The sequence below is a fragment of the Corvus cornix genome, chromosome 14 (assembly GCF_000738735.6).
Source record: "Corvus cornix cornix isolate S_Up_H32 chromosome 14, ASM73873v5, whole genome shotgun sequence".
Classification (NCBI taxonomy): domain Eukaryota; kingdom Metazoa; phylum Chordata; class Aves; order Passeriformes; family Corvidae; genus Corvus; species Corvus cornix.
Window position 1 is genome coordinate 14,159,751 of NC_046344.1, and position 22,629 is coordinate 14,182,379.

At 44.2% G+C, this 22,629-nt stretch overlaps 1 protein-coding gene across 5 annotated transcripts in view; it reads right to left on the reverse strand.

Annotated features, from left to right (window-relative positions):
* The window catches only part of LOC104684955 (CREB binding protein), a 96,269-nt gene extending 74,652 nt beyond the window's left edge, over positions 1-21,617 (reverse strand). For 2 of the 5 annotated variants that reach the window (XM_039560010.1, XM_039560009.1), the window contains exons 1-2: positions 21,202-21,617; positions 6,999-7,708 (exon numbers count right to left, since the gene is read on the reverse strand). In XM_039560010.1, the coding sequence (XP_039415944.1) occupies positions 6,999-7,708; positions 21,202-21,286 (795 nt within the window). In that variant the 5' untranslated portion in view covers positions 21,287-21,617. The remainder of the gene's footprint in view (positions 1-6,998; positions 7,709-21,201) is intronic. The other 3 variants (XM_039560011.1, XM_039560012.1, XM_039560008.1) reach the window with 3 other exon arrangements.
* Between the last annotated feature and the right edge of the window lie 1,012 nt (positions 21,618-22,629).

A 22,629-nucleotide genomic window follows, 5' to 3' on the forward strand; every position in this document is an offset into this window, starting at 1 on the left:
GTTTTCACTTGTGGAAGCTGCAAAAAGAGAATCGCCTCCTCTCACTGCTTCCACTCCTGATCCATTTCTCAGGAAGGCTGACACAGTTTATCAAGCTCTATGTAATTTTCCAAGTTTCCTGTACTGCCTTTTTTCTAAAGAAACAGACCAGAAGCATTTAGTTTTCAGACCATAACACTGCCTGCTTTGACACATTTCTGTATGTCCTTCCAATTACAGATTCCCAATATAATCACAGATCACTGTCAAGCACAAATATTAAGTTTATCTTTAAAGTAAGAGCAAACTTTGAGACCTGCTAAAAGGTCTTTTCATCAGAAAGGCTCCTGTGAAATTGTATCTACATGCATGATTAGAGTTCATTAAGAAAATTACTGTGACAAAGACATTTCCTTCTGACTGAAGGAACCAGGCATTTTGTAACTTCTACACACCAATGTTTCAGTTGGCAGGTTTTCCTCCCTCTCAATATCTGAGTCATTTTTTACCTGGGTATTAAATCCCCAAACTACAAACAGCAGCAGAAAGATATGTGAAAGCAGTTTGAAAACTAGAAAGAAGTCATCTCAGTTTTATCTGCCAGTAAGGATCTGGGAGTTTCTGTCATTTTGACTAACCTGAAACAACACTGTAAATCTTGCTTTTAATCAATGGCTTCCAAAGGAACTGGTGGATCTGTTAGTTTCACTCCCAAAACCTTCTTTCAGATAGGCTTCTTAGAAATAAACTCCATTCTAATAACAAAAACTGAAGAATTACAAGACTCTAACCAATATAATTGATGGTTAGTGACAAAAATCTTAATGTTCGTGTTGTGTTATCACAGTGGAAGATAATGGCACAATTCTGCTCTGAAGAGATCCCACAAAACTTAATTTTTGTCAGCTGGCTGATAAGCCAATGCAAGTGTACAGAGAGGCTTTTGCTGGGGTGTGAAGCAGGAGGAGAAGAAACTGAGCTGAGGTTTGTCCCCATGAAGGCTGAGTGCTCTGCTTCTTGCAGCCCTGGAGCCAAACTAAACCCTGATACCTGCATAAGCACCAGCCAAGTGACTATCACTGCAAAGATCTTCAATGACATTGCACAACTGCAAACAAGACTTAACTCACATACTAGAAACAGGAAACAACTCAATTTCAGGTGCCAGGAGTAGCAGTTGTGGGAAGTGAGCTTTTTAAGTCACTAAATCTCTTTGACGTATCAGCAAACTCATCTGTGGAGCACCACTTTCCACGGTCATGTTTCAAAACAAAACTGCCTCGGAGATTTTCATTTTACTACGAGTCAGTGAGTTTTGCTATTATGTGTTTCTCTGTATTTATAACCTTCTTCTGCTGTATTATTACAAAACCACATATGTCTCTCCTCAGTAAAAATGCTGTTTCGGTGCTCCTTATTCATCAGAGAATGGAGCAGCTACGGTCAAGTCTGTAACATTATTAGGAGTCCCCTGGAACTGGGAAACAGCACTGTTTGGAATATGATTTGGACTGGCTACTGGTGTTTGCCAGAGGCATGGTCTGCTAGGAGACAGGCAGCTTGGCAGCTGAGCACGGACAACTCTGTGGATGAGAAGCAAATTAACTGCAAGTCATGTTAAAACAATTCAGGCAGAATTCAGACAGATTGAGAGCCACCAGAGAAACAAACAGCACCAGCAGTTTGCTGTAACACACAGAACTGCAAAGGAATGAGAACATCTTCAGCTGACTTAATTCACAATCAGCAAGCGTATCTAAATCTGGTACTCAGCAAGAGCAACTGGGGGATCTGTTTAAATAAATAGCTGGCTTCATTTTTTCTCGTCACAAATTTTCCTTACCACAGATTCCTCACAACACCAAGACAAGTAACATAACCACATACACTATGTAATTCTTACTCTTTAACACAGCTCATTATCGTACTTAATTTACTCAAGATTAATTTCCAACATCAAAACACCACTCAGTGAACAGGACAGGGAGCAAAACTGTGAATGTGCTTGTCCAAGGCACATGTATTAGACAGACACCCTGCCTGGAAACAACAACGACAGAATTCACTTCTTTTATAGCTCAACATTAAAAAGCCCCAGGACAACGGGTTACTCTCTTGGTGGAAATAAAAAATGGTTTTACTGTTTTCTGAAGTTCACTTCTGGTAAGAGTTCCTCCTCCTCTTTAATCTGAACCTACCCTTACTGAAACATACACTGCCATGTGGCTATTCTGACCGAAATAAAGTTGAAAACATGCACTGTCCAAACAAATTAGGCCAATACCATTTACAGCAAAGAACTGTTTTGCACTCATAGGCAAAAATCCAGCAGAACAGATCTAGTTTTGCACAGTTAGTGACTGTTTTGAGCCTGTTCAGGTTTTGATGTCAATCCCACTACTGATACCAACTTCCAGTGGGGCTTAAATACATACACAGAGGTAAGGAAAACTCATCGCCTGCACATAGCACTTGGAACTCTGTATCTAAACTCCCTGCTACCAGATCACCTCCTGGAATACTACAGTGGAAGATCTGCCAGCCACATCAGCTTTTCCATCAGCTTCTCCCTGCAGGCAGGTTCTATTTTATATCAATGTAAGTATTTTCCTTCAGAGAGTTTTCAAAATAGGTAGACTGAAGTTAAATCTTCAATCTTCAAAAAGGCACCCTCCACAACCATTAATGTTGTAAACCTCATAACTAGGTATGAAAATAAACAACCATTTTCTTCTCATCTCTTTATAGGTTTGGTCTGATGAAACAATTTAATCTTTTTCTGAGGCATACGGTGCCCAATGTTTGGCTAAACTGCACCTGCCCTTCAGAAGGAAAGCTGAACTCGGGGTAGGTTTAATAGTTCTATAAAGAAAAATACCTTGAAAGCAGCCCCCAGCAAGCTGTATCTTCACTGCAGTTTAACAGCAATACCTTCTGCAGATCATCAGCCATGCACAACTCCAGATTTTTTCCTAAATTTCTGCTGCTGGGTACCAGAATATCCTTGTTGGAATGATTGGACTCTGAAGTTACTGAAGAAAAGGTGATTCTTTTTACGGAATTGTATGAGAAGGCATTACAGCTTGGAAACACATGGAAAACACTTTCATCAGAATGGGACTACCACTTCTTCAAGGAAAGAGCAGAAGTACCAGTTAGGTGAATCACTGTCCAAAACTCTTGACACAGGGCAAAAAGGAAGTCTGAGAACCATACATAATAAATGGGAACTTCCCAACATTTTCTTCTAACTTTCCATGGGCTTTGACAGCTGTACTAGGACAAGGGGAACGCACCTCAGCAAGAGACTCTAACAACTCATCAACAGAAACATAACTTCAAGCCCTTGCCAGCCACAAAGAACAACAGGAAGGTTTCATCACCTCCACTTGGAAAAGATGAACTCCCACAGCAACAGGAGAGTGTTAGGCACAAGCATGTCTCCCATGAAGTGGTCATTCCTATGGAAGCAATGACCATCTGCCGAGCTTTGCTACTGCTTATCACATGCAACAACCAACAATCTTAAAAAACCAGTTCTAACAAGATGTTCTAGATGGCTTGAACACATTTTCTGGACTTAATGGACTCAACAAAAAACATGGTACACCACAAAAGGACAATTCCTTACTGCTGGAAATGACTGTGACAGGATGATCTGTTCCTCTACTCCCATCAGGTAATAATTGTTCAAAGATAAACCCTTTCCTCTTTAAAGCTGATTTCCTAAGGAACTTCAACCCAGTCCAATAAAATTTTTGTAGCGTCTTCCAAGAAAACAGAACCACAATGCCACAGTTGCAAGCAAAATTGTTACAGGAAAGGAGACGGGCAGTGAAGGGAGCAGAGATATACAGAGTATCATGGAAGAGAACTTCCTCGGAGGTTTCCAGGTTATCTCAGCAAGTCAAAAATCACCAATCTTTGAGAGTATCATGTGAAATCTATGAAATCTTTGCTTACATCTCTATAGACTGAGGAAGTATTTTACTTTAATCTCTCCCTTCCAATGGAAGAATATTTGTTTTGATATCAGCATCTTCTTGCTCTCTGACAGTGGAAATTGGTTGTTTTCCACTCCTGTTTGAATTGTTGAAGAGTAAGGCTTATCCCTTATCCCCTTCAGTTCATGCAAGCACAGGAACATGAGCTTCAGTTACCTTGCTCAGTTCTGCCTTAAAATAGCAAGTCCAGACCAAAATTAACAGTCGTGGCTGATGATGATCCAGACAAAATGAATCCTTGCAATTTCTGAGATCAGGTGAAAGGACCAGATTCTGGATATTTTTCTTCTTTTTCTCTTAATAGAAAGAACGCTTATATAAACACACCACAAGAAACAAAACCAGAAAATGGAATGGACTTTCCTTGATTAGTCACATACTAAAAAAGGATTAGAACCAACCACCACAGAAGCAAGGTCTTGCACAACAAAACTGGTCCCAAACCATAAAGGGTCACGAGTTCCCCACACTGCATATAAACACGCTGAATTGAGAAAAATGGGCTACTCAGCTGTACTTGAACAAGGTTAGTCAGAGATGCACATCACTTATTTTAAATATAATGAGAAGATCTTGTTTTTTAAAGTTTTTAGGTATTTTTTCTGCATTTGTATTTCACAGCTCTTTCTTTCCCTTAGGATATTGCTAAAGTCATCACCTAGAGAATTTCCTTCCAGCCTTGATACAGTTCTTCAAGCAGGATGGTAGCTACATTTTAAGCCCTTGAGTCAAGCTGGGCACGTTCACTATTAGGTAGATCAGCTGCCTCACCACTTTTATTACAGCTCTTTAAATCTTTTAAGCTGTACACATTAAGTGGTAAACACCAGGGAATCAGGAGGTAAAAAACCAAACTAACCCACATTCTCCTTCAGCAGAAATTTCAGTTTCAGAAGAACAGACAAACTCACTGAAGTGTTTCTTTACTTTTCTTAAAAGCTTTCCTGCAGCATCAATAAGAAAAAGCTAACACATAATCATGGCTGATAATCCTATTAGGACAATAAACTGGGGGATGGGAAGACACTGGAAAAGGATACCAATCCTCAAATGCCTACTAAGGAAAACAGCAAAAATAGAGAATGCTGCTTTCTCGGCGCAAGAAAATTCAGGGAGCAAGTACTTGTTCCAAAATGGGAACAAAAAATCTTTGGGTAAAACAGTGAGCCCACCTGCTCTCTTACTAAGAGAAGAATAAGATGTATACAAAGTACAATTTTTTAAAAGAAACACAATGCTTTTAAGCTTCACCTTATTCAACTAGAGATGGAGCCCTGGAAAACACCAGTTTTCCTATTTTACTTGGCCAAGTTTTTAAAATTATTTTCTTTTAAGTGCACCTTCACAGAAGCACCATTTTATCACTTATGCTCTGTCATTAAACAATCCTTTCACTATTCTTTTCCAATGTATTTCTTGATCGAACCAACTTTACTTTGCTTCTTGAACATCTCTAAACTGAGGTAGTCTGGGTCACTTTCCCAAGCTGGTGAATCCATTGCAGCTGGCAACAGGCTAAGCTTGAAGTCCTTGAAATATGGAATTTGTCTTAGATTTGTCCTGTTCCTTATCAGAGGTGGGTTTGTTTAAAATAAATCAAGATCTCACAAAACCTCCCCCACCAGGCTCATACAGACTCTGTCAGCAAGTTCTTTGCTTTGGGGTAATTCTACTTCAATTGGTTCACATAGAAAAATTAGCAGTTTCACATAAAACTGAGTAGTGACTAGGAAAAATCTACTCCCAAGAACTTAGGTATCTGTAAGTTCACAGAAATAAGCCAGATAAATAGAATTCCTCACTCTTCCCACAAATTTCAAAGGAAAACAAAAGAAAGATATGCTGACTCTCTTTCAGTGCAGACCAATCAGCTTCCAAACAGCAAAATTAGCTGTCTCCAGCCTCCAGAACAGTTATGTCAACTTTCAGATGCTCTGACCTTCACTCAGAACACAAGTATCTCTTCCTTAAGCAGAAGCATCTCTTCACTGCAGAGAGAATGCTTTTTATGGTTTTTATTTAAAAAAAATTAAAATTAACTATACAGTACTCCACAGTGATGTCAGCACCTCTTCAAGAGTACAGGACACACACTTTCATGTCAGACAATGCAATTTTTGCCACAATTACTAACACATCAATGAATTAACATTTACATGTTAATTAACTACAGTTAACAGCTACTGATGTACGAATAGATAAAATATCAAAAGATAAAAATTGACCTTTTTCTACATATCAGAACATGGTGGGTTTGCCATCAAAATTTCATGAAGGAACTGTACCAAAACAACCCAGACAAGAGATAAGGCACAGGGCAGGAGGAACAGCAGTCAAAACACTGCTCTAAGCTCATACCTGGAAAACAAAGAACTAAAAACCAGTAACTGTATCAAACAGGGAGCCAGAGCAGTGCCCCGTGACAGAAGCAGATACTTCAGGTATATATTCCCTGCCCTGATCCACAGTGGCTGCCAAATTAGGCTCTTGCCCTTCCCTTTCACAGTTTGCATTAGCTTGGCAATCTATGTGAAATTTGATGTTTCCAGATCAGTTCCTTCATATTTAAAAAGCATTCGCTGCATGGTTGCTGACAGTGGTCCTTGACAAGAGGAGCAATTGCTACACCTCTCCCTTCAATCTCCAAGTGTTCACATTGCTTTAGAAGATGGCGTTGTCTGGCAGCTAAATTGAGATCCTGAACATGAGAAATCATCTGCTTCCTTTCTGCAGGATTATGCTACTCTTTTCTAATTCACCCTGCTAAGATACTCTCCAACTTTTAGCTTCGAGGATGTCTTTTTCAAAAAGTGATTTCATTTTTGATTACATGAGAAGTACTGCTTCAATTATTTCCTTTTCACAATATCACTGGTGACTGAAATGGGTAACTACAGACTCAGGAAAGCACATCCTTTAGTTCTGTCCCAGAAAAGGATCTACTGTGTTTCCTAAACACCTGTATGGAGAAAAACAAGTGCAATAAATAGAATACAGTAAATGGCATGTACATACTTTAGTCATTGCTCCTGTCTGTGCTGTGTTCAGCCCGGTGTGCCCAGCCATCTGTGGAGATACTTGGGTTAAAGTCTCTGCCAGCACACTGCCTGCATTCCCCTGCATGGCAGGGGCAGAATATTGCATTCCTGCTCCCCTTCCTCTTCCAGCTGCCCCAAGAGATCCATTCATTACCTGCCCTTGTCCTTGCTGAGGCTGATTCATTAAACTGTGACCAGAATTACTGTTGAGAAGGCTCTGGTGTGTCTGACTGAAATTAGTATTCATACATATCCCAGGTCCAGTCTGTGATGTTGCAGGGCTGCTCGTCACCATTCCCACTTTTTGTGCTTGAGAGTTCAGAGTTTGGGATGCAGGTGTGGTAGGTCCAGAGGTGCTGGCTGCTTGCTTGGCCAGGGCTGGAGCAGAGGAATCTCCTGGGTTCAGCGGGCTCTTACCCATAGCACCCAGATTCCCAATGTTCGCGCTGTTCGGCTGCCCTTGGACTTGACCACCAACTCCCTGCTGCACGGGGCTGCTTGAGTTCACATTGCCAATTCCTGGGTTTAAGGAAGAGCTGCTGCTTCCCCTCAGAAGTTCAGAAAGCTGTTTGTGTTTGGAAGCTGCATCTGGAACGAGGTTCCCACTGCTATTTAAAAGGCCCAACTCGCCATTGGGGATCAGCTCATCAGGAAGATCATTTTCCAAGTCAAACAAAGATCCGAAATCTACAAGTTAGAACAGAAACATGGGTGAGAAAACGTGACAAATAAGTAGCTAAATATTTTATCTTTTCTACTTTGTACCAGTATTAACAATGACAGGCATTCAGGACATCTTTACCCAAGACTAAGAAGTGAGTGAGGGTCCCCGTAACATGAACTCCAGAGCCTTTCAGAGCACAGTTATTACACACTGTGCACACACAGCCACACAGGGTAGATAGAGCACTGGCCAATAAACAGGTTTTCTGGCAAGAATTTGGACAAAACAAAGCTTAAGAAAACAGAAGTGGCATGAATAAAATGACCTAATCTAACTCTCAAATTTCCCTTGTTTTGGCTAAAAGATGAAGGCAGAAATAACAACAGACTTTTTCCTATTGATTTACTCTCCCAAAAGAGCAATTACATCACCTTTTCCAACCTCCTCTGTAATCCCAAGACACCACCTCTCACCCAGCAATTCTGCCTCAACCTTGTCATTTGTGTGTGCACATGGCCAAAGAACATCTTCCAGCGCGGCTTCAGAACATCACCAAAGAACAACGATTTCCTCAGCAGTTTGATCCCAGTCTCACATATAAAGATATTTAAGATCAGTTTCTAGTCATTGATTTGTACGATGATTTGCTACCTCAGAAGATCCTGAAAGGCATTCAACATTTTCTCCTTGTAATGCCTCTTGAATCGAGTCACTGCTCGATTCCTGAACAGCTCAAATAATTCAAATTGCTCTGTAAGTGCCCAGCCCTCATTTACCATGCCCAATATTGACAGAGATAATCCACACACTCTCCAGATGAGCAAAATAAATCAATCAAATCTTCATTAAGCCACTTGAAGGAACAGCTCTGCCTGGCTGCAACATCCAGACTAATAAAAAAGTGGTGGGGCTTTTTTTTTTCCCTTTAAAGGAGCAACTCAGGTTCACTAAAGTATTTTATTGCACATCATAAGCAACATCTGTGTAACAAGGTTACTTTAGTATGTAAGTAAAAAATAGAAAGTTACTTCACTGTATAAAGGTACTTCCATGTGCAAATAAAAGTTACGTATTTGAAGACATAAGGACAGGCACATACAGCAATATTTATAAACATTTAAGCAGACCAGCCCCAATACACCAGAGTAGCTGTTCAAACATGCAACACATCTTGGAAGAGTTTTCCAGTCCAAGGATGTGAACTAAAACAATCACTTCTCACTGTAACATAAATGTGTGAAAACTTCATTTTGCTCCCTAAGCCAGCCTTGACAAACCCCAGTCCTTCACACTGAGCAAGCCACATTTTTTCCAGGTTAGAGAAAAGTTCTTTACTAAAGACGGACATTACAAAAGCTTCATTGTTTTTAAGTTTAATTCATCCTTCAACCACAAAAAGTTGGTGCAAGACTCAGGCTGCACAAATGATGTAAGGTGGTACATTGAAAAGAGACAACAAACCTCAAGCAACACACAAACTGTATCACAAAGCACAGCTGCACCACCAAGGCATCTCAGTACACTTTAATTTCATGCATTTCATCAGCATGTGCATTTCCAATTCAACCTAACTGAAGAAAAATTAATAAAAATCGTCAGACTTGCAATGACCAGAGAATTACACAACCAGGCACAGTAAACGAAGACAAAAACATTAAATTCTGCCTGTTTTGAGGTGCTCAAAGCACCACATCCTTCAGGGGCCAACACTCTGCCATCATCACCTACTGGAGTCGATAAAGCGTCCAGGATTGCATGATGTCGGCCGTGACAAATACACCCTGCTCAGAACAGAGCCCCCGTTCCCTTCCAAGCAGGCAAGGAACAAGCTAACATTTCATTTAGCAAGACACATTAAAGTATTTTTAATTTCTCTTACTTGCTGCCTTTCCTTTCAGGTCTTTAGTTCATCTTTCCTGCTTGTCTTCTAAAAAAATTCCTGGTGTACTTTCGACTCCATTCCTGCAGGTGATCACTTCATCTCTCCTCCTCTTTCCCACACAACCACTCAACACTGACCATGCTGCAGTTTGCCATTTCCTATACATTTTGGTTCTACTTTCCTTCTTCCAAGATTCCCCTACTCCAGCCCGGAATGCTGGCAGGCTCTGGGAGGCTCTGCCACCGGTGGTGGCTGCAGCTGGAGCCTGACCGAAGCCATCTGCCCACGCGTCACCGAGGGTGGGACACAGGGCCAGGGCTGAGGCCTCGCCTTTGTTAAACTGCTCTCACCACCCCATCTCTCCCCAAGTTCAAGGTTTATAGTGCTCATTCACACAACTTCTGTAAATCCCATAAAAAGGTGTTTTTCCAAGCTTCTGCACCAAAACTGTTAATATTTCATGGACAATAGATGTGTGGGTGTGGGGATAGGAGGAGAGACAAAACGTGAAGGGGGAAGATGTTGCCGTGGTTTAAAGAGTAGCTTTTTTCCAGCTGTATTTCAAAATGGGATGCTGGAGTATAAACGCTCCATTTTTTTTTTGCTTGGCTGGCCGGACTCTCTCAGTCTTGCCAGAGCCAAGAACTGGAAATGTTTTTGCAGTTTACAAAAAAAAGTGAAGAAAGGATTTGGGAATACTGCCTTTTAAAACCTGAAATAATCTACCACTCCTAAGCTCCTGTAAGAAGGCTGTACATTATGGTTAGACATGGAAAATGTACAGCTCTGGCAGAAGGAAAATAAAAAGCAGGTAAACAACCTAACACAATGGTCCTGTAAAAATTCACCAAGAATTCAATTGTTCATGCAATGATTAATCATCTTCTTTTATATTTCATCAGAGTCATGCACATTTAAAACAGCAACACAAGGCACATTTTATAACGGTTATAAAATACAACAGAAAACAAAAATCTACTTGAGCATGTCTGCAACAAATCCATAAAGATAAGAGATTGTCTTGGCAGTTATAAAAAGAATAAATATATTTACACACATATAAAAATCTGGCATAATAAGAACACAGCCCATTTCTACTGATAGAAAAATAAAAAGCAACTGCAGTCTCTCCATCCTCACAAGAAGAACAAAATTGATCCCATTCTCAATGCTTCAACTGTTTCTCAAAGGCAGCTACCAAGAGCCTAAAAACAGAGGGATGCCGTTGCTATTACATGCAGTTACCTGAAGCAATGGCCAGGAAACACCTTTGCTGAGAAATCCCACCGAGCTTTAACCTGCTCCACCCTCAAACCTGCCACGCATCCAGCACACATCAGAACAGGAAAAGTGGTCTGGATTTTAAAGGAGAACAGATTCCCTACACCCATAAGGCACATACCTCTAATTCAGTGCTCAGGAAGCAGCGAAGCTGACTAAGGCTATGGACGTTCACCTCGACATGTCTTGTCTCTAAAACAGCACTTCTGATCCTAAACCTCATACCTTTCATTACCTCTGTCACATAAAACCAAACGTCCTCTTAACAGCAGAGCACCAAAAAACCAGAGATTACGTTTTCTGGAAGGCATGGAAAAGCACTAGGCAAGTACCACACCCCCACTCTTTCCCAAGAGCTCCTTTTCCAATTTGAGCATTCTGCGTTCCTTGAGCAGCTATTTTCACACATAGAAGATAACCACACTTGAGACACTTTCTCTCCTAATTTCAGCCTTGTGAGCCTAAATGTCAGAGTTTTCTGCCTTCCTGGACAACACTTTCATCAGCCAGAATAAAACAAGATGTTCCGTTTCCTTCTAAGCCTTCTCAGAAGAAAAATCCCCAAAACTGCGCTGCATCCTGAAGGCAGAACATTCTCATCTGTATGACTGCTTGAGACTGTTACCGGGAGACTTTCCTAATATACAAATTCAATCAATTAACTTGTTTCAATGTCACCATTTTTTCCCCCCTTAGCTCAGCCCGAGAGGTGACAAACATCCTAAGGTGTTTCATTATGTGACTTATTATCTCAAACGTATCTCACAGCAAGCAGGAGGAGAACTATCAAATTCAGTTTCATTTTTTACAGCATAATCTCTGCTTGAGACGTGACTGGGAGTTTTCATGTCAAAAACTGACTGCTCGTGCACGGAGCTGACACTGAAGACCAGCACACAAGCAGTATTTTCACCATGCCTTTCTTTCACGCCAACATAGCTGTTACATTTCACTGAGCCCAATTTTGTTTTGTAAGGCTTCTTTCAATCACGCCAGACCCCAGCAGACAAAGCCTCAACAGTTCAGAGCTCCAGCCATTCCCTAAAATTCACTGTCAGGTAGTTCCCCTCAATAGCCACACTGTGTGGTACAGTCAGCAATTACCACATCCATTCCAACTTCCTCTTGAGGTTTGAGGATTCTGTAATTTATTGTTTCATAAAAGACAATTCTTGCATTTAATGTTTTACAGCAATTAAACAATGCATTAATGGAAAATCTAAAATTTCCAGTAAGGAAACTTTACATTTGTGTCTTTTTCCAATGTGACACCAAAAGCTTGTAAACGGACATGCACCTGGACCTTGACTTTCAGCAGAGCAGCACCACTTCTTCTGAACACAATGTTTAGCAACCAGGTTGAGAATGATGGTGATGAGGGACCTGGCTGGGTAAAGGAGATGGCTGGGTGGGGGGGTGGTGAGGGGGAATGAGGGATCCAACATCAAGAATCTGGATGAATCTCAACTATTTATGGCTTGCATAATAAGAGATTTGAATATTTAACTATATTTCTACCCGTCTGATCATTTAAACTACCTGCACTTGGGATGAGAAAGGAATACAGTCTGGGTCACTCATTCCTAAGTCACTGGACTGGTCAAAACTCAAATATGTTGATATGAACCTCACCTTTCGGAATTCTTGGGACTTATCTCTAGAAAATTCATTGGAATCATCATCATGGCTCTCTCTTGTTTACAGACCCACAGTCACTCAAGTTGGAAGGGAAATCAGGAGGTCTGTCTGCAGCCCAGGCCTCCACCTCCTCTCAAAGGGCACATGCTCCAGCCCCCAATCTCCTCAGCAGCCCTTCACTAAACTCACTCCAGCTCCTCCATGACCTTCCCAGTGATGGATAGGAGGCAGTCTGTAGCTGACTGTATTGTCTTTGAACCCTTTTTGAAAATGGATCTAACACTTGCCTTCTCTTGCTTTCCTGTGGCTGGGATTTTAGAGACAGCTCCTAATATCTTCCCCGATCCATTTTTGTAAGACTTCAGCAACTAAGTGACTTTTCAAAACTGAAGCTTGTTATACAAACAAATCACTAATGAAAACTAATGAAAAAAAAAAAAAATCATTCTCTTCTAACCTCTACTGCAGTACTACCAGTATTCCTGACTCAGCTCCTGACACCAGCTCCAACACCAGAGACACGAGCCAGGATGGGGAAAATGTGCATATACACTAAGGTGTGATAACAACTACCACCTGATACAGGAAAAGCCACCTGTTCTGTCCCAGTCCTCCCCCTCACCTCCACGAAAAGAGAGCAGTATAAACTGAGATCCTCCCTTGGTCACACCAGGTTTAGTTCCCAGCCTCTTTCCACTTGCGTGTTGTGTACCACAATGTCATAACCTCATGGTTCTCTCTGCTCTACTTGTCCAAGTTGTCTCCATCATCTCTCTTTTGCTGTGCTCATAGTGACAAAACAACCGGTGTTAAAAGTCTAGAAAAACCTGAGATACTGGTTTATTTCAGAAATAATTGCTGGGTTTAGAGATTATTCTACCCTTTCATAAAAATAAATCATAGATTACTCAAATGTTTCCCTATCAATTACAAAGCAGTATACGAGGGCACATTAAATGGCCCTTGCACCTGGCATTAAGGTTCATATAAAGAAGCAAATATGAAAGATATCCAGATAAGAAGCTAGTCTCTAATCTCTTCCCAGAGGCCAGAGGGGAAAAAAGCCAAGGTAACTCCAAAATGTGTGGCAGAAGCAGCCCAACAAGAGCGCTCACTCTGGTCTGGTCTTAGAGGTATCGTATGGCAAATGATGGATTGCCTTTGCCTTCCTCTGCCTCTCTCCAAAACCATTCTTTCTCTTAACTGTTTCCCAAAGTATCTTCGATATTTTGACACAGTTGCCATGTCTGCTCTTGTGAACAACTCTAAAACCCACCCAGCAGCATCCACAAGACACACATGGCTACTCTCACAGCGCACATGGCTACCAGGCTAACACTCTTACAGACCAGAAGGTTTCATTAAATTTATTTGCCATAAGAAGAGAAATCCGGACAGAAGGAAGAGGAGGCAATCTGCCTATGGACTGGGAGACACCACACTGGGAACATCAGCTTCTCATTCACAAGATCATCTTGAAGAAGATTAAATACTTTCAGGTTCTTGGAGCACATTAACGTTAACAGAAGCGAGACTGTCTTCTCATCCTATCACAAACACACACATCGTGTCTCTTGCCCAAATTTAACAGCTGACAGAATATTTAAGTTCAGAATGACCCTTTTAAAAGGAATCATCTGAGAGTCTGGTAATTAATAGTGGGCACTTGCTTAAGTCAGCATGAAATGCACAGTCCGTACCAAGCCAGTATCTGCTTGTGCCTGCCCTGAGTTGGCTCCCACAGCTGCCAGACCCACAGCTTCCCTTATGGCTGTGCCACCCTCACTGCCCACCTGGAAAGGAAATCAGCACATAACGCACAAGAACACAAATTGTCTTGACAAACAAACTTTAACTGTGACATTCCCTGGCCAGAGACTTCTTAGTGAATATATTGCCAACACAGGTGGCTCAGATTTTGAAGTGCTCCGTTCCCGATGCTCCCCACAATGACTGACAGTGTCAGTGGTGAGAACTCGAGCTCAGTTCTGGCTCAGGAGCTCCCTTCAGCTACATGAGTCCTTCTAAGAAAACTCCCACCTTAACACACCTTCTCCAACAAAACCACAGAACATGCCTATTCTGTGAAGGGCGAAATATATAAATATGTACTTGAAGTAATACTATTAAACAAGGAAAAAACCTAAGCAACATTACTATGAAACAGGCAAGTCTGGGGTCTCCTCTGTGATGAACAAAAGCTGCAAAAGTACATTTCCATTCTTTTTAATGCCACTTTTTCCTCCCTATTTCTGATACCAAATTTAAGGGAACTGTCTTCTGCTTGGCAACTCAAATTCAGCTGTGCAAGGACATACAACCCAAAACAAACCAAACATACATGAGGAAGCAACAGCAGACGTGCATGTAAAACTAATGATTTTTGTATATTAATGTCTAAAAAAGCTTCCAACCATAACTGACAATACAAAAAAACATAAATACCTCATAAATCTTTTACTTTAAAACACTGATTTCAGTCAGATGAGGCTGTTTTGAACCTTTCTCATTAATACTTTCCTTTAGGGAGTTTATGAACTTAGGAAAAAACTTCACAGCTATTCCAAACCAGACTCATACTCAGTACTTACTCAACTCAAGCCACTCGGTAATTTCCCCATCTCTTTTCTCCATGAGATGAGACTACACAAGAGATGACACAGAAGTGATGACATCAGCAACACCCACTAATAACCCAGCTATCGAAGTACCCGTGTGGCAAAGCCGGGCAGAGCAAAAGAGCAGCTCGTGCGCTTCTGGTGACACACACACGGACAGGGGCTGCAATCTAATGTCCCATTTTACTTCTCACACTGCAGCAGAAAGTCTCCAGCTCTCATTCCTCTCTGCCGTGTCCAACTGCAACAGGAAAATGACTGGGAGACAGGGAGAAACAGTCATTCAGGGAAGAACGACTCCTTTTCCCACTGCTGTCTTCCCAAGGAAGCTTCCACAGCACTAAAGGTGACCAGCAGGGAAGCAGGGGATTATTTTACAGACTTATAGATGTATAAATAAAAATATATCCAGACACAAACTTTAAACCAAAGATATTGTATTTATCCAGAGTCATAAACAAGATCCTTATTTCTCAATGGCGGCAAATAAGAAAGCAGGAAAGGAAGAGTATGCTAAGAGATTTAGATTACGAGTTGTAATTATCACTGCTAATAGAAATTTCAGTTTTCTTTTAATTCACACTTATGATTCTGCAAAACACTTAATAGTATTTGTTGAAGCATCTTTATTAAAGAGTTTTCCAAATAAACAATTTAGGTTGTCTCTGTATCTTAGACATCTGAGAAGACAGATGGAAAACATAACATATGTTAAAAGAAAGATTTACAAAGCAAAAATTCTTGAAAGTGTAAACCAAATTAGGGTGGAAGTGTCAGATTTCTAAGTTATCCCTCATGTTTTTACACTGTATAAGAACAAACCCCAGATTTTTTCAAATCAGGTTTTTCAACTACCCCCTCCACCCTGATTTCACATTAACCTGCAGTGTTTTGTTAATAGGGTAAGGGTTTTTTTTAATGTTCTTCTCTCTTAGCAGGTAGCAACAGTAAGTACAATATCTAATAAAGATAAACACTAAGAATTTGTGGGGGTTTTTAATGTGAAGCTGCAGGTATAATAAAAAAGCACAGCATGTTGCTGTAGAAATAATTAATGGCACTGGACGATGACTCCAAGGAATGTCCAGACAAAATAGAAAGTGAATAATCTGCAGCAGAAAAACTGGAATTCATTTCACAAGCTACCAAGAGATCTCTGGAGTACAGCAAAGACACAGCCTCTCCTCCTGCCTGCTGCTGGCAGGGCTTCTCCAGAAGCTCTATGCCACAGCACAGGACAGCATTTTCCTAGTTAAGTTTAAGTCACTGGAGGGGGAATAAGTTTGGAAAAGTCCCCAGTACATCTGCAATTATCAAAGTACGAATTTCAAAAAATAAAGGAATGGGCAAAATGGTAGGACCGTGGACTGCCACATATGATCAGGCTGGCAGATCATCTGCTCAACTTTTCATCCCACACAGACATGAGTGCCAAACTCCTCGGAAAAACCTGTAAAAGCCCACAAACATTGAGAGAGTACACAATACCCTGCTATCAGCAATGCCTCAGGAACTGGTAAGAATTAGCTGCGCTAGACTCTATAAATGAGCCCATTTCTAATCTTACAAATCTCCTGTCCTAGATCACAAACACTGGCATCAAGTTATGCAGGTCAGTCACTGCAGGTGGAAAAAACCCCAACAGTTTGTATCAAACTTCTAGCTCAAAGTAAACATCTTGCTTGGCATCATCCTCTCCCATCTACCACCCCCATGGTTACATGAGTCTTAAACAATATAACCATGAAGTATTCCACAAGAAACAATATAGCTATGAAATATCACACCTCATTTTTCCCATCCCAGATAGTTAGGGCACAAGTACCACAAAACAAACAAACAAACAAACAACAAAACAAACAAAAAGGACATCCCCATGGAATAATTACAACTATGCACACTCCTTCACCTACAGCTTTTCAGAAAATTAATTTCTTCCCCAAATTTTCTGCCTATAAATGCAAGTCTGTTCACTTAATGAAATTATCCTTTTCCTTGTTCTAGGGAGAGGATAAGGAAGCCCGCGTGTAACTGTGATTCTTACTGTCACAGCACACACATGACACTCAAGTTTTGCACGTATCATACAAAACAAGCGCAGACCGATTATACAGGCTTCCACAAAGCTTTTCAGCCACGCAGGAATGAACCCTTTAAAACATCCATACTAACGCTTTCATGTGCCCAAACAAAATCTGGGTTTAGATCACTGAGACGTCACTCCATCTGAAGTCTCTCCTAAGAATGTGAACACAAGCTTAGAAAACCTCGCTGCCTTTCCTCCAAGCTACTTTGCTGTTGTCCACCTCTTTTCAAACTAAAACCTAAATCCACTGCAATACACCTATCTGGTTTTTGGCAGGAGAGTAGGATCAAATCAGGCTGCGCATTGACACGAACTCCCTTCTGCGAAGTTCTGTGGCTGGCTGGGAGTCAGCCAGAGATCTACTTATCTCAGCACGTAGGGAGGCACGTGCAACAGGGCCAGCCTTTCCCCAGTGCAAAATCCGGGCCCTGGATGCCAACACATGGGCCGCGAAGAGAACAGGAGTTATCGGGGAGCTGGGCTTGCAGCTTTTGCGGCAGCAGCCACGCGGTTTAATCCGCGTACAATCGGAAGTTAGGGAGGAGGAAAGAATTAAAAATCAACAAACCCCCCTACAAAAGGAAGTATGAAGTGAAAACCTAGCTCTAATGGACGTTGGAAGCTGCTCAATCTCACCTTCTTCCCAACTTCACCTACTTTAGGAATTTGTTAACTCCTGATGCCATCAGGGACACCCTCTGCTCTGGCCCAGATTACGCTGTGTTGTTTCTGGAACTGGCGCAGCACCACAGCAGCAGAAGCTGCAGGGAACACAATGAACACAGACAGAAGTATGACTTCAGTGAAACCCAGACTCTCACCAAGCTACCTGCAGAAGGGACCACAGTCCAGGGGCCCCTGAACACCTCCAGCTGTGCTGCTGCTCCATTCAAGCGCATTTTTCCCAACCAGCTCGAGAACGCCGCCAGGTCTCTGTATATTCAGCTGAAGGACCGATGCCAGCAATGTACAAAATAATCACAACACTCAGTGTTAAAATAACACACTGCCATAAGCAAAGTTACTGTAATTCTACTTTTTGTAGAAGTCCCTTGTTTATTCTGTGGTGCTGGATGAGAATGTCTCACAACAGCCACAGAGGAGACAAATGTTTAGGTATGAAAACGCCTGTGTATCCAATAAAGCAGTAATTAGACAAAAGCACTACTCCTACCTGGCTAGACAAGGAAAAATCTTTCCCACGGACGTTTTACCACAGGAGTCAGCTCGTTCAATATGGCACAGCAATGGCAAGCGAAGTTAACAGCCAGAAGTCTTAACCTTCCTTATTGATACAAAGAGCAGTGGGGCAACTGCAAAATGGGACTATCATGAAATTTAACGATGGTCACAGCACCCATTTCTGTTATCCTTTCATCTCTGCTCCCTTCTGCAAGATCAGACACCGGATTTAGCTGCTTAGGTTTAACAGAAAAGGCTGTACTTTCAGAAGGTAAGCAGACCAATTTCAGTGGCACAAACTTTGCCCCGGTAAGCTGAGGAGCTATTTTTATCAGAAAGATTAAAGGCAGCTAAAACTTACCCTGACAAAAGGAGTTGCTTAACATCACCGCATCAAAGCATCAAGAGAAATATAAACAAGGAGGAGAGCAGTTGCTTTCTGCCCAGTGTTCAGGCCTGCCATCAGAGCCTCGGGTGCGAGCATTTGCAGGCTTGAGCCGAACTGTTCGGCAGGGCCCAATGCGGCAGCGGTGAAAGCACACCCCCCTCACGGCAGCCGCAGCACCCACCAGTGTGGGGCTACCACTGCAATTACAATTCTGTTCAACAGAACAGAATTCTGTTCAACTCACTGCTCATCCAGGGCAAAAGCCTCAGACCCATCTCCCCAGGCTCCCCCAACCAAAAGGCCACTTTCCAACAGAAACTTTTTCATTTAAGTCCCAGCACCAGGGAGCAGCCTGGTTAAGTTCCAGGAACAGGCATTTGACAGCAAACACTACTCAAACTATTTGTATCACCTGCCACAATACACAGAAACCTTCAGCAATCCTTCACCAAGCAGCATTAACTGCTGGCAACAAACCTAGAAATGCTTTTCCCAAAAACAACCCTCTCTTTGAGAGAGAGAAGTATTTTTGCCTATGGAACACCAGGACGACAACGGAACTCCATGGACACACTTGTCCAGAATACAACTTGGGGTTTGCCATCCCAGTACCCACAGGCCCCCTGAGCCCTGCAGAACTTTCTGCAGATGCTGGAGTTCACACATCTAGCACCACGCAGAGCTCCCTGAGACACACGAGAACTTGCTGAACAGGACATAATTAAGACTGAAGCATTCCAGAACAGCCCAAGTGAACTTCAAAAAAGAAAAAAAAAACCACCCCAAAACCCAAGACACTGCTTCAAACACCTCTCACTGGCTACCAGGAGAGTCTAAAATGTCTAGCTGAAGAGTTAAAGAAAAACTGTATTTGTCCTGTGTTACAAAGTGCATTTCGCAGCAAGTTGTGTATCAGCCTTCCATATATTCCACTGCTTCCACAAAAGGGATTAACACAGCTCAATCACAAGACCTCACCTAGATATTCTCTGATACTGTTTCTTTCTTCCTTGTTTCATTTATTTACAGGCTGAGAAGAAAAGGTTTCCATAAAAAAACCCTAAAGGACCGAAGCATCTGTAAACTGTTGCCAAACGCAGATTGAGCAAGACGAAAAACCCACAGAATTTATCAGCTCAATTATAGTAATATTTTTTTTTCAGTCTATGAAAACACAGCAGGCATAGCATGATTAACTTATCGCTATCCCTTCCACAAGATTCATTAATCTCTGAAAGCAGAAATTCAAGTCCAACAGACTTTGTGTTCTTCTGAAACCACTCTTTCGGGGACTGAAACAGTCAGAACACCGGGAGAGGCCGGTCCAGGCACACATGCTCTTGTGCACACACGTGTGTATTTACAACGGGCACACGCTGGCTGGAAACGAGACGTGCTGATGTGTTTTATTATCTACAAATCCATCACAATTGAAGAAAAAGGCATGCCAGAGACACTACGCGACACAGACCAGTCGCAGTGACTGCCAGGCTGCCGGGCATTTCGGCATACAAGCAACCCCACAACTTCAATTATTATCTGCAAATCGTTTCGGGTTTAAAGGAAAAATGCTTGGAACAGTTTAAGCCAAAAGCCTTAAAACCTTGGTCACAGGTTGGGAAGTAAAAAAAGCACGAAGTATTAACTGGAGGGTAGAATTAGATGGTCTTCAAGGTCCTTTCCAACCCAAATCATTCTATGACTAAGAAGCTATTAAGGAGTTTTTATTCTGTAGCGTGTTGCACACAGGGGCACAGTGAAAGAGCCTGTATAGGGATACTAGTTGTGGGTAATCTGAGGGTTTAAGGAGTACATAGAAACCTCGACTACCCTTCCAGGAAGGCATCTTCAGCTTTAAGCTGAAGGAGGGTAGATCTAGATTCGGTACCGGGGAGATTTCCCGATTCCTTCCTTTGACGGTAGTGAGGCCCTGGCACAGGCTGCCCAAAGAAGCTGTGGCTGCCCCATCCCTGAAAGTGTCCAAGGCCAGGCTGGACGGAGCTTGAGCAACCTGAGAGAGTGGAAGGTGCTCCCCAAGGCAGGGGATGGAAGAAGACGGGCTTTAAAGTCCCTTCCAACCCGAACCATTTCACGACTGTACGATAAGCATGATGGTACCTACGCCTGGCCCTTCTCTATCCGCACCCCACTCACCTGTGCACCCCCATCACCCAAACCGAGGCATTAAAAACGAAGATGATGGATGAAAAGAAGGGAAACCCAACTCAAAAAACGTCTCTTTTCAACCGCTATTTATAGCCGGGACGGTACTTGGCGTACGGGTCCCGCCCGGTAACTTCGACTGCAGGAGGCCCAACCCACCCCCGCCAGGAACCGCGGCAGGGCGGGCGGTCCCCCCAGGCCCTCCCCTCCGGCGGGGCGGGGGGGTGAGGGGGGTGAACCGCCGTAGAACCCCGCCCGAGCCACCCCCGCGGCCTTACCTGTGCTATCGCTGGCGGAGAAGCCCGGCGAGTTGAGCTTGGCTCGCTTGGGGTTGGGCGGCCCGTCGAGTAAGTTCTCCGCCATGGTGGCCGAAGCGGCGGAGCCGGTGATCGTTGTCGGGGGGTGCCCGGGGGGGGCCGAGCTCGCTGTCCCCGCTCCTCCGCCGCACGGGAACCCAACAGCGCCGCTCAGTGCCCGGCCGGCCGCCCCCGCTCCCCCATGCCGGGCCGCCGCAGGCCGCAGGGAGGAGGGCTCGGGGCGGGGAGCGAAGGGCCCAGCGCCCCCTCCCTGCCGGCCGCGCTCCTCCCGGGCGCTCCCCCCGCCGCGGTGCCCGGATGGCGGCTCAGGCCGTCACTCGGGGCGCATTCCGCCCCCCCACACGCTCCCCTCGCCTCGCCCCGTCCCCTCCCCTCCGCGGCGGCGGCTTCGCCCCGGCCCCCGCCCGCCGCCCGCCCGCGGCTGAGGTAGGGGAGGGAGGAGGGGGGGGGAGGAGAAGAGAAGGGAGCGGGGGGGGGGGGGGGGGGGGCAAAAATTAAAAAAAAGGAAAAAAAATCACCAAAAAGCGGAAAAACGCGCCGACCCCCCAAAAACGCCCCAAAACAATGAGCGCGGCGCGGCGGCGGCGGCGGCTCCCGGTGGCGGCGGCGGCGGTCGGTTGGCTCCGGGCGGCTGCGCCCCGCTGGCTCGAGCCCCCTGTGCGCGTCGGCGGCGCTCGGCGCGGCTGCCCCGTGCGGCGGCGGGGCGGCCCCGCTGCCCCGGCCCGGCCCGGCCCGGCCCGCTCCGCCCGCGCCGCGCTCCGGCTCCGCGACAAGATGGCGGCTGTTGATTCCTCAATTAAAAAAAAAGTTTTTTTTTCTCTTCTCTTTTCCAGAGACCTCGGGGGCGGGGCGGGGGCGGGGCCTGCGCGCTGCGTCACCGCGCTCGCGGTGCGGCCCCGCCCTGCCGGAAAGGCGCGCGCGGCGCCGGAAGCGCCCGGCGCCGTCCTCAGTTGCTCCGCTGAGGGGCTCGGGATCGGTGGTGAGGGGGGGGTCGGGCGGCGACCCCGCTCCACACACCGCGCCTGGGGCGCCGTACGCTCGCTCTCCGCCGCCGTGCCCCGCCTCGGTGCGCTCCGCTCCCGCCTCGGTCTCACCAGTTTGCTTCGGTCGGGGCTCCCCCCGGAGCACCCCTCACAGCGTCCCCTCTCCGTCTCCCCTCAGATGTCTCAGGTGCCTCCTCCCGGTGCCCCCTTATAGTCCCCCCTCAGTCCCCTCAGAGTGCATCCTCCCCGCCCGTCCCCAAGTCCTCGCTTCGGTCTTCCCTGTTTTCTCCTGTCGAGGCTCCCCCTCAGGACCCCAGAGCTGTCCCCTCACAGTGTCCCCTCTCCGACTCCCCTCAAATGTCTGTTCCCCCCTCACAGTCCCTCGCAGTCACCCCTCAGTCCCAAG